General features: G+C 44.4%; 2 protein-coding genes across 2 annotated transcripts; one reads left to right on the top strand and one right to left on the bottom strand.

Moving 5' to 3' along the window:
- The first annotated feature begins 7,027 nt into the window (after positions 1 to 7,027).
- Positions 7,028 to 10,380, top strand: LOC102712124 (uncharacterized protein At3g49140). The gene is made up of 11 exons (XM_015842681.2): positions 7,028 to 7,405; positions 7,503 to 7,659; positions 7,750 to 7,852; positions 8,365 to 8,432; positions 8,539 to 8,694; positions 8,805 to 8,936; positions 9,035 to 9,152; positions 9,266 to 9,360; positions 9,526 to 9,678; positions 9,768 to 9,863; positions 10,041 to 10,380. Exons 1-11 carry the CDS (start codon positions 7,185 to 7,187, stop codon positions 10,140 to 10,142), a joined length of 1,401 nt encoding a protein of 466 aa, XP_015698167.2. The 5' UTR covers positions 7,028 to 7,184; the 3' UTR covers positions 10,143 to 10,380.
- Positions 10,381 to 10,668: 288 nt separating this feature from the next.
- Positions 10,669 to 12,559, bottom strand: LOC102712403 (protein AUXIN RESPONSE 4). The gene is made up of 2 exons (XM_006663445.3): positions 11,429 to 12,559; positions 10,669 to 10,861 (listed from the first exon to the last, which is right to left on the bottom strand). Exons 1-2 carry the CDS (start codon positions 12,557 to 12,559, stop codon positions 10,748 to 10,750), a joined length of 1,245 nt encoding a protein of 414 aa, XP_006663508.3. The 3' UTR covers positions 10,669 to 10,747.
- Between the last annotated feature and the right edge of the window lie 7,018 nt (positions 12,560 to 19,577).

Consider the following 19,577-nt stretch of genomic DNA (forward strand, 5'->3'; position numbering starts at 1 on the left):
AATATTGGTGCAAACTAAGGCTCGGTTTAGGTGACTAATCTATTAATTCATCCATTTTAGTCTCCTTTAGTCTCTAAAACCTAAACAGAAAGGATTAAAATTATATTAGTTTATTAGTCTTTGGAGAGATATTTATTAGGACTAAAACTTCCAGTCACACATACCCCCTTCCTAAAATTTCTATATATGATATACTTTTAGTCTCCTTTAGTCACTCTAACCAAACAGTAAATATTAAAGATCTTAGTCCAGCGACTAATTTTTAGTACTAGGACTAAAGAACTAAACACCACCTAAGTCCTTCCGGGGTTTGGAACCACGAAGTTGGGTGACGTTGTGTGTACATGGCTGGCTTGACTCGGTCTTCATCCTACATGGCAGTGATGTGGCACTGAAAATAAAATATAAAAAATTAAAAAATTGTGCATCCTAATTGTGATACCCTCCACCAAATCAAATTCCCAATATCCGACGAATTTACGTGGAGAGAGAAGAGAGGGGATGATGTGGAGGAAATGGGGCTCACTATCTCACTATTTTTTAAATTTTATTATTTGGCTTTCATACCGGCTCATATATTTGTTTTATTTTTTAATTATTTAATTTTTCATCATGTACCACGTCAAGATGAGTACTAAGTCAAACTAGCCACATAGGCATCACGTTAGTGGTAACTACAGTTCAAGCCGCCTTATGACTTATTTTGCACTATTTTTTTTTATGGTTGAGTATCCTGTTGTATCTGATTTTCCGTTTGAAGGACAAAAATCGGATTCATTGATAAAATAAGAGACCTCAGATAAACTTATATTTATAATGTGGACTAGTTCATGGCGCAGAAAATCCACCAAAATCATAGCCCATAAATGCAGCGGCCCATCAAAGACAATGCACATAAAAGCTATGAACCACAAGGAAACAGCCCACGGACCGAACTTACATTACAACCCATCATTGACATGCACACTCAAGAGACGGCTCGTTCGAAATTGACAGCCCAACAAACTCACATGATAACCGACCAAAATAAAGCCCACGAAATACAGGCCTACGTATGAAGCACATAAAGGACGGCCGACCAAGAACTCAGCCCACGAAAAAGCTAGACCGAAAAGAAGAGGCCCAACGAGTTCATAGCACAAAAAAAAAACTACCAAAATGATGGCCCATATATGCAGCGGCCCATCACCATCAAAGTTGTCGCCTATTAAAGAAAAAGCCCACGGCCATCTTTGTCCAATTTTATCATTGGGTCGTATTAATCTACCAAAAAAGTTGGACCAATTTTATTTCTAGGCTGAATTCCCCCGGGAAATGAGATGAGCCAAATTATTTGATGGGTCAAATACAATGAAGGAAAAGTGGTGGGCCAAATTATCTGATGGGTCGAATTCAAGTGAGGAAAGAGGTGGGCTAAAATTAGGCCAATTTCATTTCTGGTTAGAATTCCCTCTTGAAAATGAGATGGGCCAAATTATTTGTTCGGTCAAATTCAATCAGGGAAAAAGGGTGGGCCAAATTAACTGATGGGTCGAATTCAAAGCGATGAAAGAGGCGGGCTAAATTGGCCAAATTATCTGATGGGTCGAATTCAAGTGAGGAAAGAAGTGGGCTAAAATTGGGCCAATTTTATTTCTGGGCAGAATTTTCCCTCGGAAAAGAGATGGGCCAAATTATCTGATGGATTGAATTCAATAGAGGAAAAGTGGTGGGCCATGATTGGGCCAATTTCATTTCTAGGCCAAATTTCCCTTGGAAATTCTACTGTTGGGCCGTATTTATCCACAGAAAAAATGGGGCAATTTCATTTTTGGGCAGACTCCCCCCTTCTGAAATGAGATGGTCAAATTCAATAAAAGAAATGTGGTGGGCCAGAATTGGGCCAAATTATCTGATGGATCAAATTCAATCAAGGAAAAGAGGTGGGCCAAATTGATTTATAGTCTTAATTCCTCAACCAAAAATAGGTGGGCCAATTTATTTTGTAAGTGGAATAAGTCCACATTATGTCCCTCAACATGATGCCGAGTCTGTATTTCATCCCTCAAGTCAAATACCAGATATCTGTACCCCTTATGTTATGAAAACCATCTGGTATAAGTCCCAAGGCTGTATGGACCCAATTTGACCCTTGTTTTACTTACGTGGCGCATGGTGGGACCCACATCTCAGGTGTCGTTGGGTCCTTGACGTCGGCTTTGGTTTTGCTTCCGTCGTCGTCTCCTCCTCATCGTCGTCAGCTTCCGACTCAGATTTCGCTAGGGCCATACGGTGGAGAGGGTTGGGCCTGAGGTGCCACGTGGCGGCATCGGATCACCTCCATCCCTCGTGGCGCTATCGCATGGCCTCCTCATCCACGACGACCGTCGCATGAGGATGTCGTCCGTCAACGACTTGCCGTGGAACACCGGTCGCCTCGCACTCTCCCGCCAATTCCCAGTGCCCCCGTCATCAATGCCCTCTGCTCGGCAGTCAATGGTCATCGTCGGCGTGGACACCGTTGTGGAAAGGCCAGTGGAGGTGACCACCGCGACATGGAGCCGTCCAGGAAGGTTGAGCGAGGGCGTATCCGCGTGGAGACAACCGAAGACATCGCGACCAAGTAGGCGAGCGTGGCGCATACGCGGCGGCGAAGGCAATACTCACCTGCCGGCAGGAGGCGCTGGCCCGATCGCCGACGGGGCTGTCCGACGATGCTAGGAGCGCGGCGCTGGTGTATGATGTGCGCAAGCTGGTCCCCAAGTGGTGAACAGGCGGGAGTAAGAGCAGACGAGGGGCACGCGCTTGCTCACCGGCATGATCTCGCACGAGCAGCGGCGCGCCACGTCGGTGCATCTCTTCGGATCAGCGGCACCGTCGTTTTCTTCATCATCAAGGACGCTGTTCGCATCAGTGGCTTCGTCATTTTCATCAGCAGCGGTGCCCTTGCATGTAGAAGCAAGATTTATTCGAGTAGACGTGATCAGCAAAAAAAGAAACAATGCACGCCGATGACCACCTCACTACATACAGGACATAGGTACAGATGAAACACAATGGATGCATGAAGCCTTAGGCATGTTAGCTAGCTAGCTTCCTTTACCATCATATCGTCCTCTGCTCGATTGATTATTACATCTTATGCTGGATCGTTCTAGTTCATCGGTCCAGTGAACTGATGACCACCCTGTAGTCACACCAAGAACCAAAAGGTTAAATCAGAGGCAGCCATGGGCGAGTTGTACCTTGTTGCTGACTATTCAGTTATGATGATGAACAAGCAGCAAGAAGATTGTAGAGAGAGAGGAAATGTGCACACTAGTAGTAGACGGTGGGGTTTCTCGGCCCGATGATGGCAACGGCCTTCGGCACAATGGCGTCGATCGTCTTGGGTTTCCGGCGAAGCCTCCTCCGTCTTGGGGTTTCCTACCCTCTTGGGCTTGCGGCAGCCGAGGGGACGGCTAGGTGGGCGGCGGCCGGTCTTGGGACGATGGGTGGTGGGGGCGGCAACCCGTCTTGTGGCGGCGACCGAGGTGATGACCGGGTAGGCAGCGGTGGCCGGGTTTGGAAGGAGCAAGCACGGGGAGAGAGAAATGGTTGGCATGCTTCTATCTGTTCTAACTTCTAACATCGTTTAATACCTCTCCCAATGGCATTGACAAGTGGGTCCCACCATGCGCCACGTAAGCAAAACAGGGGTCAACTTAGGTCCATACAGCCTTGGGACTTATACTGGATGTTTTTTGTAACATAAGGGGTACAGATATCTGGTATTCGACTTGAGGGATGAAATACAGAATCGGCATCATGTTGAGGGACGTAATTTGGACTTATTCCTTTGTAAGTCAAAATAGTTCAAGGAGTGAGATAAGCCGATTTCGGTCGTGGGCTTGATTCGTCCATGTAATGTGGAGGACCTAATTGATGAAGGCTGAATTATTTCGCGGAAAGTAAGTGGGCTAAATTTATTTATGGGCAAAATATAGTCTGGTTTCATTCAGAAAACGAACTGGGCCAGTATCACTTTTGAATTCTTCATCCGAGATTGAGTGGGCTAAATTTATTTATGGGCGGAATTCATTCTCCGGGAAAATGTGGGATCAATTCACACCAATAGACAGAAATCACGACCACTTGTGGGCTAAATTTGTCTGATTGATTGCTTCAGATTTTAAACTTAAATTTGCAAATTGATGGGCGAGTTGGTGACCTGTAGTGTAATAAGAACATTAAATATAGTATTCTGGAATTATTTATTTACCGTAATTGATTGGCAGTTTTTGTTATGTTTTTGCTGGAATACACTTAGGGCTTGTTTGGCACAGTTCCACTCCAATATTTTTAACTCTGCTCCAAATTTTTCCTGCCAAACACGTCCAACTACAGAAACTCCGAATCCAAAAAAATCCTGGAGTTGGAGGCCAACTCCATGTTTTTCCTAAAGAGGGGAACGATTTACCCAGATTCAGGCTCTCGACGTGCGAGATAATATCTTACTTCTGCTTGGCGATTGTATTGCGCATATGAATCTCTATTGTCGTACCCCTTATATAGTGGGGAAAGAGCTACGGATATGATAGAGTCCTAATCTAGTAAGACTAAGATTTATCCCAATTCGGTTATGGTTTAGTTCCGAAGTACACGACATATAATCCGGTACATATCAGACTCCTATCCGCCACCATACTGATATATTCTCCTTCCTATTCGGTACCCTGTTGACCGTACGTATTCGTGTAGTCTCCAGATACCCCTGATATAGGTTTCCCACAAGAGGAAAGAAGTGGCGCTAAAATTGGGCCAATTTTATTTTTGGGCAGAATTCCCCCTCGACAAAGAGATGGGCCAAATTATCTGATGGATCGAATTCAATAGAGGAAAAGTGGTGGGCCATAATTGGGCCAATTTCATTTTTAGGCCAAATTTCCCTTGGAAATTTTTCTGTTGGTTCGTATTTATCAACAGGAAAATAGGCCAATTTCATTTCTTGGAAATGAGATGGGCCAAATTATTTGATGTGTTAAATTCAATCAAGGAAAAGTGGTGGCCAGAATTGGGCCAAATTATCTGATGGGTCAAATTCAATCGAGGAAAAGAGGTGGGCCAATTTCATTTATGGTAGTGGGCCAAATTGATTTATAGTCTGAATTCCTCAACCGAAAATAGGTGGGCCAATTTATTTTGTAAGTCGAAATAGCTCAAGGAGTGAGATAGGCCGATTTTGATCGTGGGCTTGATTCGTCCATGTAATGAGGACTTAATCGATGAAGTGCTGAATTATTTATTTCGCGGAAAGTAAGTGGGCTAAATATAGTCTGATTTCATTAAAAAAAAAAGTAAACTGGGCCGATATCACTTATGGGCTTAATTCTTCGTCCGAGATTAAGTGGGCTAAATTTATTTATGGGCGGACTTCATTCTCCGGGAAATGTGGGTTCAATTCATACCAACAGATGGAAATCACGACCACCTATGGGCTAAATTTTTTTTTGTCTGGATTGTTGCTTCAGATTTCAAGGTAAATATTGATTTCAAAATGTGGATTGTTGTTTAACTAACTATTGATTTCTTTCTTGTTTTTCGAGGGATAGTTCTTGTGTTTCGTACAACGTGTGAAGTACCGGACGGACTTCACTTTTTAAGTAATACATAAACACTCCCTCTATTTTATACTATAAATTATTGATGGTCTAATCTAAGTCAAACACCCAACAAGTTTATAGGAAAATATAACATTATTTCCAAAACAGAATTAATCTATTATAAAAAAATATTTTTAACGATGGATTTAATGAAGCTAATTTGATGGTATGAATATGAGTGATTCTTTTATAAACTTATAGTCCAACTTAAAGAAATTTAACTTAACATATGATAAAAATCAAAGTAACTTATAACATAAATTGAAGGGAGTGCCTCTTATTCACGTGTTTTATGAAACCACACCTGATATGTTTGAGGTTATATTAAATCTCATACGACAGTGAGATTGTTACTCATTCGTCTCAAAATATAACTGTTTCTGATATTTAATTTAAATTTATACCATGGTATCATGGTATAATCATTTCTATATTGATTACATACGATTTCATCATTCCAATAATTCTAAGTCCAATCATATGCTTAGAAAGAAAATCTAATCAATTTAAAATTTTAAAATTGACCACTGAAGTGACTAAAAAAAAATCTTTTGATATTTCCTTAGTATATGCTAAACAACCTAAAAAATGTTTATATTTTAAAACGGAGCTGTATATTGAGTTTATCCATACAATGAAGCAGACAGAACATATATGCTTGGATCCGATGACTTTAGGGAGTGAGATCTTACTCATCCAATTAAACACAATACATATATTTAAATGGCATAAACGATATAAGTAGCTAAACTAAAAAAATCTTCTTTAACGAGGTAAAATCATAAAATTTCTATCTAAAATCTTTTTTATTAAAAAACTTCAGAAAACATACCAACATAAATAAGGGTGGAAACGAGCCAAGCTGAGCCACCGGCTCGGCTCGTGAAAAAGCTTGGTCAAAAATAGGCTTGGCTCGGCTCGGCTTGATAAAGAAAATGAGCAAAAAAGACAGTTTGGTTTGGCTTGTTTCAAAACTCGAGATGGCTTGATCAGAGATGCTGGCGGCGCGAGGGCGTCAAGATCGAGCGACAATGGGGAGGAAGGCGGCGCCGCGTCGGCTGACAACTTCTCTCACCGCCCAATTGTGCTCATTGTCTCGGTCTTGGTGTGAGAACGGCGTGGCTGTTGTGCGAGCGCATAATAGGTTAGGTTTTTCTATTTCTCATGGGCCATACAATCTGTTAATAGGACAGGTCAGTTTTTCCACAGCTCAACAAGCATACCGAGCGGCTTGCGAGGCAGGTTGTCTCGTTTAGTTTTCGAGCCAAGCTCGAGCTTTCTTTCCACCCAGCGTACATCAGGAAAAAACTAAGAATAATATATACGAAAGAAAACCACAACTGCCGGCCCAGCCCGGCCCAATAAGCCGCTCTGCTCTCTCATCATCATGGCAGTATTCGCGTCAGCTTCGGTTCGGGATAGGGAGTGAGAGGCGCGGCTGGGAAACTATCTTCTCCACGAAAAACTATCTCCTCCTCCCCCTCCACTTCCCCCTCTGCTCCGCCGCTCGCCGTCGCCGACAGCCAGCCAGCCAGGCCACCCCTCCCCCTTCCATGGTACACCATGCTGCTGGCGGCGGCCACTGCCACAGCAGCGCCGGTGTCTTCGTCTTCGTCGTCGTCGTCGTCTAGTTTCTTCCTTGCAGCGACAAGACCCGCCGCCCGCTTCTCTGCCCTGTCGCGGCCGCGACCGTGTCGTCACTCCCACTCATTGTGGGGCAATGTCCGCGCTCGCCGGAGCATCCAGGGCAGCTGCAGCAGCCGCCGCCGTAGCCACCATTGCTGGTACCGCCATTGCCGCCGGTGTGCGTAGAGTTAGAGCTTGAGCGAGGGAGTTTGTTGACGGCGATGGGGCGATTGGGCTGATGCTGACGCAACGCAGGGCCGGTGGCGCGACGCCGGACAACATGGACGAGCTGCCGCCGGGGAGAGGGCGCTACCACCCGTTCGAGGAGATCGCCGACGACGACACGCTGCAGCTCGACGACGGCGAGCCCGCCCGCCTCACCGACGCCGAGTCCGCCCGAACAATCGTCGAGGTAATAAAAAAAATTTCCATCCATCTCTCCAGCTCTGCTAGATGCTTTCACCAGGAAAAATTTAACGGCGAACGCGCGAGCGAAATGCAGGTGAACAGCAAGGCGACGGTGATGATCTCGACGCTCATCGACGAAGGCGTGCACGAGAGGATCATCCTGCCGGAGTTCCCCTACCTCACCGACGAGAACGGAGGTACAGCAGCAAGTCACCAACTAGCTAGCTCAGCTTCCTTGCCCTCGTCTTTCTGCTTATGCTTATAAACTAAAATTTAAACTTTAGATCCATATAGTGATCAAATGTTTAAAATTTTTAATTTCATAAATTAAATCCGGTCACTGTCGTTGGATGATAATTTAAAGGCATGCACGCAATTCAAAAATCTCATACACGTCCTCCCATCATAGCCTCTCATACACTGCGCGCGTGTTTGACAAAAGAATAAAAAATCAAATGTTTAATCAATAGCAAAAGTGTTAAACTTTTAATCTTAAATTTAGAGTTGATTTTAAGGGTTTTTTTTACCGAAGTTTATTTTTCAGTTTTGGCTTTTAAATATACATTTTATTCACAAATTATTCTTTATTTGTAAATATCCCGAAAAAGCCAAATAATGCCTCTTCTGTGGTCGCTTGTTGGGGACACTGTTGTTTTCTTCTTCAATTCTTGAAGCTGCATGCTCTGTGTGTGTGTGGCAATCTGCTCAGATATTTACTTCGAGGTCGACAACGACGACACCCTCTTGGAGAGCATCATGGGAGACGACAAGATCGCGGTGACAATTTACGCCGTTTCATTTTCTTTTTCCGGTTTCGTTCCTGTTTCTGAATTTTGTCTTCACTGTATACTGAATTTTTGCTTTGGATGGTTCATGGTTGCAGCATGTTATCATAGGGCTGGACAACACCCAGGTCTTCGCTGACTTGGATCTGGCAGCGGCGTCTGCGACCGAGTTTGCTCAAGAAGGTGACGATGACGACGACGACGACGACGACTCGGATGATGAGGAGAGTGACTTTGATGATGACTTTGATGGGGTGAGGGAGATCCTTTTCTCAAGCAATTCCAGGGTTCTTGATTAGATTTGTCAATGGCAATTGGTGATTGCATTTGCCCTGACGCTGCTGCATCTCTGGAAACGTTGCAGGAAGGAGTGTTTGCGGTTGATGATGACGATGGTGATGATGATGATGATGAAGATGAAGATCTGCCTAGATGGACAAATCTTGAAACCTTGAACTCCTGCCATCCATTGTACTTTGCAAGGATGATTGTGGAGGTATGTATCTGACTGAAATTTTAGTATCTGTCAATTTAGCAGCCATGATTTGGTGAAGTATCATAGGATTCATCATTGTTCTTTACCTGTATGCGCAGACCGCAACCAAGTCGAATATAGATTGGTTGGACAGGCCACCAGCAAGCCTTGTTGTTGAGGGTCAACTGAGGCCAGCATTTGCTGAAGAGAGCACCATGGTTTCCAGGCATTTATCAAGTAGGAGTAGCAGTTGCTATAAACCCAGAAATGAACCATATATTCGTCAGACACCTGAATCCCCTTTATTGCCGAAACATAGAGATTCTTACAGGTTTCTGAAATTCATGTAGATGGTGAACCACAAAAGGATAATAAGGAGAGTGGTGCTACATTTTTCAAGGTTGAGGTTCTTAGCATTGAGCTGATCACTGCTTATGGAACTGAGGTACAATTCTTTCATTTTGATATGTCTTCCTACTTCTCACCAGTCTATAAGCGATCATCAAGGTAGTATGAAATAGTTTTTGTATAAATCTTGGCCATTATTGAATGTTGTGTTTTTCAATGTTTTATTGAATGTTGTGTTTTTCGATGTTTGAATTCCTTGTAGCCAAAGGTAAAGATAGGAGAATACCGGAAAGCTAGGCCAGATATCATTGCGCACTCTGCACCGAACATAATATCACGCTTGAGAGCCGGTGGAGACAAGATAACCCAGGCTCTGAAATCACTCTGCTGGAGGTGCAAGGCCATTCAAATAGAGGTACAGATTTCTTCAGATTGTTGAACATTATGGACAAGTACAATGCCTGATACTGTTGGATCATCACTGTATTTGTGATCTTTCCACAGGAAGCAGCTGTCATTGGAGTAGATTGCCTTGGGTTTGACTTGAGAGTGTGCTCAGGAACACAGGTGCAGACATTGAGATTTGCATTCCCTGCAAAGGTCAGTATCCACTTTCAATATGAACAAATTACATGATACCAGTACCCTTTTTGCAAGGAGGAAAAACCAGCATTTAAACTTTGACTAATAAAATTGTCTGTATTCTGAGCAGAACCACTTCTACAGATTTTATCTGAATTTTCATTCTTTTGTGATTCTGAATGTTCTGCACTGCAGGCCACATCAGAGTTTGGTGCAGAAAAGCAAATGCACGAACTTCTGTTTCCTAGGATACAGCAAGAGGGACAATCACCACAAACTAGACAAAAAGAGTCTTGATTTGATTTGATAATTTATTCAATTTCATTCAGTAGGAATTAATCTAGCTAAATAAATATATGCCCTTCTCATTTATCCATGGGTCGAATTTTAGATTCCAGTTTTGTGGCACTGTAGGTTGATTTTATTTATCAATCTACCAAACTGTTTCAAAATTCTTTAGAATACCTGTTAAGGAAAGCACAGTACAAGCCTCCAAATATCAGGATGGTGATTGATACAAATAAGCCGTGCCAGCAGTTCAGTACAAATTTAACAATTCAGAGAACAGCAAAGCAATGCAACTTTAGATGGTTTGTGTAAACCAAATCGTACATAAAATCTTCTGGAGCAAGACCAAAACAATCTCAAGTTACACTAGTCAAGTAGTCAGCATCACCTGAAACCGAAGGCTCTATGGGTTCATTTGTTCAGCAATTCCTGAAGGAGTGGTACATGAAGGGGAAAATAAACCCGAAAGGATGTAAGCGCAAACAGGTACATATTTCCTTCTAACAACAGGAGCTATGAAGAGCAGGGTCAGGCAAAACATATGCCCAAAAGGCATTTCAGTAGCCAGAACCTTAATGCTGAACCATAGCCATGAATCTTGTACAGCTAGTTGATCACTCTTGAGCTGTTGCTTCTTCGGAAGATTGGTCAATATACTGTGACCGCATTGGAGGTAATGATGTCACAAACTCTGCTATCAGCTTCGAGAGTTCATCATACGCATCCTCCTGAAATTCCAAAATAATGAGAATGATATTATCACTATAATCTCATTATCTCAACTTGCAATTTAGTTACACAAGAACTTCACATACACCATCGTCTGAACATACATGGAGATCTAAAATAGTGCTAATGATGACTTCCTATGTACAAGTACATAAAGACCTGGCTTTAGTTAATAAGGATCCCTTCTAGCTGGGAATCAAAATATGGGAATAATAAGAACTGCCAATTAAGTGAGAAGGATGATTGAGAGAACTCGTGTTTGGAATGAGAGACAGTGAGTGTTAAGTACTGGCTCCATTCTAGAAATGATTTGCATCTTTAGCAATCGACATCTGAAACTTATGGCACTAATTCTTAAGAAAACATGATTTATCATGGCAAGCTGTATCAGGCCGGTGACGTTGGTATGATTAAGCCACTAGTTCACTTAAAGTAGAGCTTGAAGGTCAACCTGCCCAAATCTCTCTACATTTCGGTACCTCTACATCAACTAAGCTATATATTCAGCACAATGCTAAACCCTCTCCACATTTTGGAATGATCAGAAAAAAAATCACCAAACTGACCTGAGGCCATCGACCACCCGAATGATAGACGAATTTGGCATCCGGCAATGCCGCAACCACCATCTTCCCCTCATCGATCCACCTATCAGTCCAAGAACCCGACCACAGCACCATCATCGGCAATTTCCTCACTGCCTCTGAAGATCCCCTCCACTCCTTCAGATCAAAGCTCTGATTCAGAGCCTTCCACGACTCAAACACCGCATCTCTCTTCCCGTCGATTCGCATCGCCGCCCGGTGCGCCTCGGCCTCTTCTGCGCCCATCTCCCGAGCGCAGCACAGCCGCAACAGTCCCTTGAACAATGCCGGCACCCGAACCACCAGGCTGCCCAGCACCGGGACGCCGAGAACCGCCGCGGGGAATGCCGGCAGAACGGCCGTGGTGTCGATCAGGGTGACGCTCTGCACCGCACCCGGGTGAGCCGACACGAAGGCGGCCCCGGCGACGAGGGCGGAGTCGTGGAGCACGAGGTGCACCGGCGCGGCGGCGAGTCCGAGCGCGTCCACGGCGCGGGCGACGGACGCGGCCGCCTCGGCGGGCGCGTAGAGGGCGTGGGACGGGTCGGGGGCCGCAGGCTCCTGGAACGGCACCTCGCCGGTCTGGACGAGGTGCTCGAAGGCGTGGAAGACGCCGCGGTTCATGATCTCACGGAAAGGGTTCGCGCGGGGAGGGGCCGCGGGCGCCGGCGACATGCCCTGCCCGGGGAGGTCGACGGCGGCGGCGAGGAGGCCGCGGGAGGAGAGCGACGGTAGGAGCCGGCGGAAGGAGAAAGATCCGGCAGCGAGGCCGGGTAGGATAAGAACGGCGGGGTGTCCCGCGGCGGCGGCGGGGCGCGAGGTGACGGCGAAGAGGTCGGGCCCGGGATGGAGCTTAAGCACGCTGCCCTCCGAGGTGTGGGAGCGGAGGAGCGGCGGGAGCGGCGGTGGGGAGGAAGGGAGGAGGTGCGGGAGGAGGAGCGCGAGGAGGGAGACGGCGGCGGTGAGGTAGAACCAGAAGGGGAGCGCGGAGGCGAGGGAGGGCGCGGGTCGGGGCGGCGGCGGTGGTGGCCGGGATGGGGGTGGGCTTGGGGGCGGCTCTTGGTCGGGCGCCGCCGCGCCGGCGGAGGCGGCGGGCGCGGGCTGCGGCGGCATCGGTGGCTGGCTCGGAGTGGGGGAGGGCAGTGAGGAGAAAGAAAGAAAAAAAGGGTGGTCGGTTGCTTTGGAAAAGCGGAGCCGTTTCCCCCTCCCGAGTGAGCGAGTGATGAGTGGGTGTGGCGCTTGGCCCCACTCCCGATCGAGTTGGTGTGGGCCCACATGCAGCGAAAAGGTGCGTCCTGCGGGAAAACTGTCAATAAAGTATTTTTCTTAATTTTAACTTTTGAAAAGAACATCCTACATCCGTTTATAGTCTGTTTAAATTTATTCATTAATGAATGTATATAATTTATATATATGTCTAGATTTATTATCATCCATATAAATCTACTCAATGCTAAAAAAACTTACATTCTGTTTCTATGTGTCTCGATTTATTATCATCTATATAAATCTAAATCTAGACGAAAGACTAATTATGATAAAACTATGTCGTTAGATGTAGCTAATACATCTCGGCTTGGGTTGGTGTACAAAAATAGCCGAACCGAAATATCAGAAACCGAAATGATCGAGACTAAAATTTTCGGTTAGAAAATCGGTTAGCATTTTTGTTGACTGAAATTAATTTGGTCATCTTAACCAAACTAACCGAAATTAGGAAAGAAAGTCATATAGCTATAGTAATCTTAGTAATATGAGCAGAAGTTGAAAGTAAGAGCAAATATATCAACTGCTACCTTGGTAAATTATTATACTATGGCTGCGTTCGTTTCTCTCCTCTTTCTAAAATTCTCTCGTTTTTTACGCGCACGTTTCTTGAACGGCTAAATGATGCATTTTTATGATTCTATAAGAAAGTTGCTTTAAAATATCATATTAATCTATTTTATATTTTTATAATTAATAATTAATTAATCATGTATTAATCTATTACTATGTTTTTCGCGTCAGCTAACTTTCCGTAAGCTGAACGCGGCCTATATATTGTTTGTTGTTAGTATGTGATATTTGATTTATAAAAACATGTCATATATAGGGCTGGATAACGAGCCAGCTCGGCTCGGTCCAGCTCGTTAAGATAACGAGCTGGCTTCGCTCCGCTCGTTATCGCAACGAGCTAAAAACCCAGCTCGGCTTGGCTCGTTATAAAGCTCGAGCTGGCTCGTTAGACTCGTGAGCCATGTATAAAAAGTTAACCTAAATAATTTTTCAATATGTTATACAAACAAATTTTTATTTCAAACATGTAAATCATATGAAATTGTATTTAAAAATTAAAGTTTGAACCAACAAATCACATGGTGAACCTATGAAGTATTGAACACATGCAATCCAGGGTGAAATCAATGAACGCCGATGAATCTTGTGTCTTTGGTCTAGCTTGTTAGGCTCGCAAGCAGCTCACGAGTCAGCTCGAGCTGGCTCGTTATCTCTAACGAGCTAAAATGCTAGCTCTGCTCGTTAGAAAAATGAAACGAGCCGGGTCGAGCCGAGCCGAGTTTGTCACGAGTCGAGCGAGCTAACGAGCCATGAGCTTTCTGTCCACCCCTAGTCATATAAGAGGGAAAATGCCACCAAAATATTGTTGTAATTTGCCTGATTTTATTATCTAGTCAAATTGTCACATATTTCGGTCATGACTGATCGACCAAAGAATCGTTCAGCCTTAAATTTTTCTTAACATAATTTGGTCATTAGTTATAGTTATAGATAACTGAATTCTCTTAAAAAAACAAAATACCAAACCGAATTAACCGAATAGGCCAAAAGCCTACCACTATCTCCGCTACTTAAAAATCACATGGGTCCATCCTTTTGTCATCTCTTCTTAATACACACGACAACATATGACCTACCTATTGCTGCTTCCACGTTGTGTATAATGTTGGTACAGGGACGTCCCCTTTACCCATTCGTCCAAACTATTCGACTCTCAGGCATGTTGTGATAATTCGACTCCTAGACATGTTGTGATAATTCAACTCCTGGGCATGTTGTGATAATTCGACTCCCAGGTATGTTGCAAGTGAAGATGCTTCGCTTCTCGGACGGAGGCAGGACTCGCATGTGCATGCAAGCTTGAGAGGGTCCCTGAGCCGAGTTAGCAGAACTCCAAGGGAGGAGGAGTCGAAAAAGGATGTGGGAGGCTTACCACGCAAGCCATAACAAAGCTTGTCGGGGAAGACTTTTGGGTATATTCTCTCTAGATACCGTGAGATCAGTACTCAAGTGCACTCAAGCAACAGGCTGGCAGGGTGGTCCCCCAAGCCTGTGGATTTTACGACCATACCCTCAGGCCCTATGTGTAACTAACCGCGGGCAATCTGGTAATTATACATAGGGATCCGGGACTATAAAAGCCCTCACCCCCATCCTGTAGAAAGGGAGATTAATTAAGACAAATAGTACCCGAGGCACTCGGTTATATTCTACACTTAAGTTCTTTTCATATGTGCAAATAGTGTTCAACCTAATTACATATACATTCGTGTTCGTGACGTAAAGTCACAACATATAACTACAATACAATCCAACCTCCAATCTTTATGGATGTGCATGTCTTGGGCGTATCTATCCTCCTAGTTTATCGGAGACATAACTTTAGGGGTTTGGTCTGTTATAATGTATAAGTTATGTCATTAGTAAGTATTAAAAATACAGTATCGTACGATATTTTTCTCTTATCCCCGTATAAATCTCGATATAAACTAAACATATTCTCTTCTTTACACATAGATCTTGATGCTATCTTGTAGTCTAGATAGTTAAAATATGATTATATTACAGTCATCTTTATACTATAGTTATACAATAAATAGTGAAATATAATTTAAATATTTCATATATTTGTTAAATAATATACTTTTTATATTTTTATTTTAAATTGGTGTTTGCATGTTTTTCAAACTTCTAAATGAATAGTATGTTTCGTACAACAATTTTCTATACAAAATTCGTTTATACCCTATCTATTTCAACTATGTCTGTCAGTCCAGATACAACATTATGTGTTTCATCTTATAACATCATACTTAACTCTTCTCTCCTCGTTCTCTCCCACTGACCCTTTCCTCTTTTCTCTCTCGAGAGAGTTTCTTATTCTATTGAGTTCATACTCTCTTGTTGTACTGTATCTTCTCCATCTTTAGGCCCGAGCAATTACGCGCACAAGTTTTTTGGATGAGCAAGCTTCTAAAACTGTGTTCATCACAAGTAATTGCGCAGATACACGAGCGATAAGTTTTTATATAAAGTGTTTACATAGAAAGTTAGTATATAAGAATATGTGTCCACCCCAACACAACAACTAATCAATCTATCTGTAGGGTAGGCTCCGGTTTAATCAATTCAAACTATAGTCCATATACATAGTATTATTTTGTTTTTATTTTTCTTATTTTGAACTCTCGTAGTATTTTTATTATCTTTATAGTTCGAAAATAGATGATCATTTTAGTAAAAATATCTTTAAAAAACTATTATTTTAGAACTTAGAATTTTTTTAACAACATGAAAATTGTTTTGCTTTTCATTAAAGCTAAAAGTCTTGGAAATATCAAGGATATCGGTTTTACAGATAAGCCTACAGTACCAAAATAACAACAAAAAATCAGACACAACAACTAAACAAGTTGTATTAGACTAGAAAGACACTAGCGGCAAAGAATCAAAGCTATGACAGAAAGCAACAAGGCAAGAAAACGTCATACATCCTCAAAAAACTAATACAGGATAAAATCAGACTATTACAGATCTTGCATTGTGAAAAGCTTTTGCCACAACTTGTAGACTTTGAAACCAACTATCCAGAATAAATGTTTCCTCACTTTTCAACAGTACTCTACACTGCAGAAGACAACAAAACATACGATGTATAATGTGAATAGGAGACTTGAGAAGAATATCTCTAAAAATCATATCATACATCACTTACCATAATTGACAACAATTAGCAGCTAGAATAAAAAAGCAAACTCTTAAAAAATTAGAATGGTAAGACCAAAAAATACAATCAACAAAGTTAGCAAAATAAGTTGGAACTCTATTCCATTTTAAAGCATCTTTATACAAGCTCCAGTTAAATATCGCAACAGGGCAAGAGAAAAAGATGTGGATTGCATCTTCACACTCTCCACATAATTAAGAGCTCTTTGAACCATCCCAACCTATTTTTTTCAACTGACTAGCTGATTGAATTTTGTTTTTACATACTAGACAAAAAAAATGTTTGAGTTTGAGAGGTATGGGCGACCTCCATATAAGTTGCAACTATTTATCTTCAATTCCTCCAAAAGTCAGCATTATGTCCATAGGCCGCGTTCGGTGCCCCCTCTCAGTTAATTTATCTCTCTCGTTTTTCGCGCGCACGCTTCCCAAACTGCTCAACGGTTTATTTTTTGCAAAACAATTCTGTAGGAAAGTTGTTTTAAAAAATCATATTAATCTATTTTATATTTTTAAATAATTAATGATTAATTAATCATGTACTAATCTATTACTACGTTTTTCGCGCCGGGGTAAGTGTCACGCCCGGAGTTTATCCTAAGCCTAAATTCGTAAATAATAATTGGCTTAATTAACTCAGAAAAAAATCCTCTAAAAATAATTAATTAATTTAATCAAAGTTCGTAAATCGATTAACTGGATTTAAACTCAAATTGCAGAGTATAAAATTTGCCCAAAAAGTTAATCCAAAATTCAGCAAAAGTGGGGTTTTCCTTTTTTTTCATCCTTTTTCCCTTCCTTCTCAAATTGGGCCGAAGTCCAATTTTCCTCCCCTCTCTCTTTTTCTTCTTTTTCTTTTTTTTCTTTTTCATCTCCTCCTCCTCGGGCCGGCCCAGCCGAGCCGGCCCAGCTAGCCGAGTCGGCCGCACCTCCTCCCCGCGCGCGCACGCCACCCCTCTCCCTGGGCCGCGCCTCGGCCCAGCTCCGCCCGCGCTCGCGCGCCAAGTCCGCTCCGCCTCCCTCCCGGCCAAACCGAGCTCACGTCGCCGCGTGGCTGAGACGGACTCCACTGGCCACTCGCAACCGCCGCCGACGAATCCGCCGCCGGGGCTGACTCGGTCCCCAACTACCTCCCCGCCCTAACCGCGCCACCTCCCCCTATAAATCTCGCGCCGCGCCATGCCGCCGCCACCCTTTTCCCCCATCCGTGCGCCACCGCTTCCTCGCCGTCGTCGACCGATCTCGCTGCCGAACGCCCATCGTCGCCGTCCAGCCGCCTCCGTCTCGACCTCGCCAACTCCCCGCCGGCCTTTGCCGCCGCAGGTGGGCACCCCAGCACCCTCGCCGCCCTTTCATCCTCTTCGTCGCCGTGCCCAAGCTCCGTCGTCACCGCCATCCAATCTAGTCGTCCGTGCCTCGTCTGCCTCGCCGTCGGCCGTCATCACCCATTCCCGCCCGTAGCCAACCTCGCCGCTGCTTCACCGCCGCCGGTGAGCACCTCTCCTTCCCTCTTTTCCCTCCCGGTTGCCGCCGCCGTCCGTGTGCCGTCGCAGCGTGCGTGCGCCGCCGGTTGCCGCCGCCACACCGGCCGAGCGCCACCTTCCTCCCCACGCGGTCGCCGTGCCGTCGCCGCCGGCACCCGTCGCTACCTCCCGCCGTCGCGCCGTCGCCGCCGCACCATGCACCGTCGTCATGCGCCGCCACTGTCGCCGGTCGCCAGTCGACGCCGCCGGCCGAGCAGCTCCCTCCCGCTCCCCTGCTCTCTCTCTCTCTTACCGACGGGCCCCACCCGTTGGCCTTCCACCCCTCTTCCCCTCTCTCTGTCACGCGGGCCCCGCGCGTCAGCTGGTCGCCGCCCTCCCTTCCTCCCTCTCCTCCCCAGGCCCGTGTGTCGGCCTCTCACTCTCCCCTCCTCCCACCGACAGGTGGCCCCCACTTGTCGGCGCCACCTCACCCCTCCTTTGACGTCAGCACCAACTTAATTGCGCAATAATTGATTTAGGACTTTTCTGTTTAGCTAAAAACCCAGAAAACTTCTAAATATCATAACTAATTCATCTAGTCTCCGTTTAGGTTCATTCAAATTTCATTAAATTCATAAAATTGTTAAGAATCCACTAAAAATACTTTCTTTTACTGTTTCAATAGAGTTTGTGCCTGTTTTATTTATTTTTGTGCTTTGTCGCTTAGAATCGGACCCCGCTGAAGCGCCGGTTTATTTCGAGATCGTCGCCGAAGTTCCCTAGGGACCAGACCAAGGCAAGTGGCACTCATCTTTGATCATATTGAACCTATTATTGCAAATTCCCCGCTTTACTTATTCAAATATGCATTGTTTTAATTAAAGTATTTACTATATATTTATTTTTTGGGTAATCCTTATTATTATGCCGTTGTTTATCTAACTTTATTCATGCTGGACCAGGGGTAACATGATTAGAGTTAGGCCTAGGTTAATGTTTAGCCATGCTTAGAACAAGTAACTCATGGGATCACACTTAATCTTTACTAGTTCCGAATAGCTGTTAGTTGTAATTCATTACCTGGTTCGGTTAATGTCAACTAAAATATTGATAATGGTGGGCTGTGGGTGCATGTTTTTGAGAGCCGCACCCATGGCAATTAAGGACCGGTTCACGGGAAACCCTGGAAGTAATTCAGTGCTAACCACATGCCGAATGGGGTAAGGTGGGATTTGAAGCATGACTTCGAACTATTTGACATACCAAGGCAAGGGTAAGCGTGATGGAGTATGGACGGGCAATCGTGGTGTAACGAAAGCCTCTGCTGTTTTCGGATCTACCAAGGCACAAGAGGGGACTATCCGACTTGGTGTAAAGGAGGGGGTGAAACCTGAAGTGCGGTGCGATTAAATAGGGAGAGTTCTGTGACGTGTCCTATCACGGTCTCCTTTACGGTATACCATGGTGGTATGTCGACGCACGTTCAAGTGCTGTGGAGTCGTGTCTCATGGGTACAGTAGTACACCTCTGATTAGAGTATAATCTATTCGAATAGCCGTGCCCACGGTTACGGGCGGACTCCCAGCTTTACTGTGATTAGTCGAACATTTAATGACCTGGGTAAACTGGCTTTCACTTGGGACTACTGCAACGTGGTGTGACGT

The sequence above is a fragment of the Oryza brachyantha genome, chromosome 11 (genome assembly GCF_000231095.2).
Source record: "Oryza brachyantha chromosome 11, ObraRS2, whole genome shotgun sequence".
Lineage (NCBI taxonomy): Eukaryota > Viridiplantae > Streptophyta > Magnoliopsida > Poales > Poaceae > Oryza > Oryza brachyantha.

Excerpts from the sequence above, each read along its gene's own strand:
- LOC102712403 (XM_006663445.3), bottom strand. The coding sequence starts at position 12,559 with ATGCCGCCGCAGCCCGCGCCCGCCGCCTCCGCCGGCGCGGCGGCGCCC. Across the intron at positions 10,862-11,428 it reads CGGGTGGTCGATGGCCTCAG|GAGGATGCGTATGATGAACT; the intron begins GTCAGTTTGGTG and ends TTGGAATTTCAG.
- LOC102712124 (XM_015842681.2), top strand. The coding sequence starts at position 7,185 with ATGCTGCTGGCGGCGGCCACTGCCACAGCAGCGCCGGTGTCTTCGTCT. Across the intron at positions 8,433-8,538 it reads TGGGAGACGACAAGATCGCG|CATGTTATCATAGGGCTGGA; the intron begins GTGACAATTTAC and ends TCATGGTTGCAG. Across the intron at positions 8,937-9,034 it reads TTGCAAGGATGATTGTGGAG|ACCGCAACCAAGTCGAATAT; the intron begins GTATGTATCTGA and ends CTGTATGCGCAG.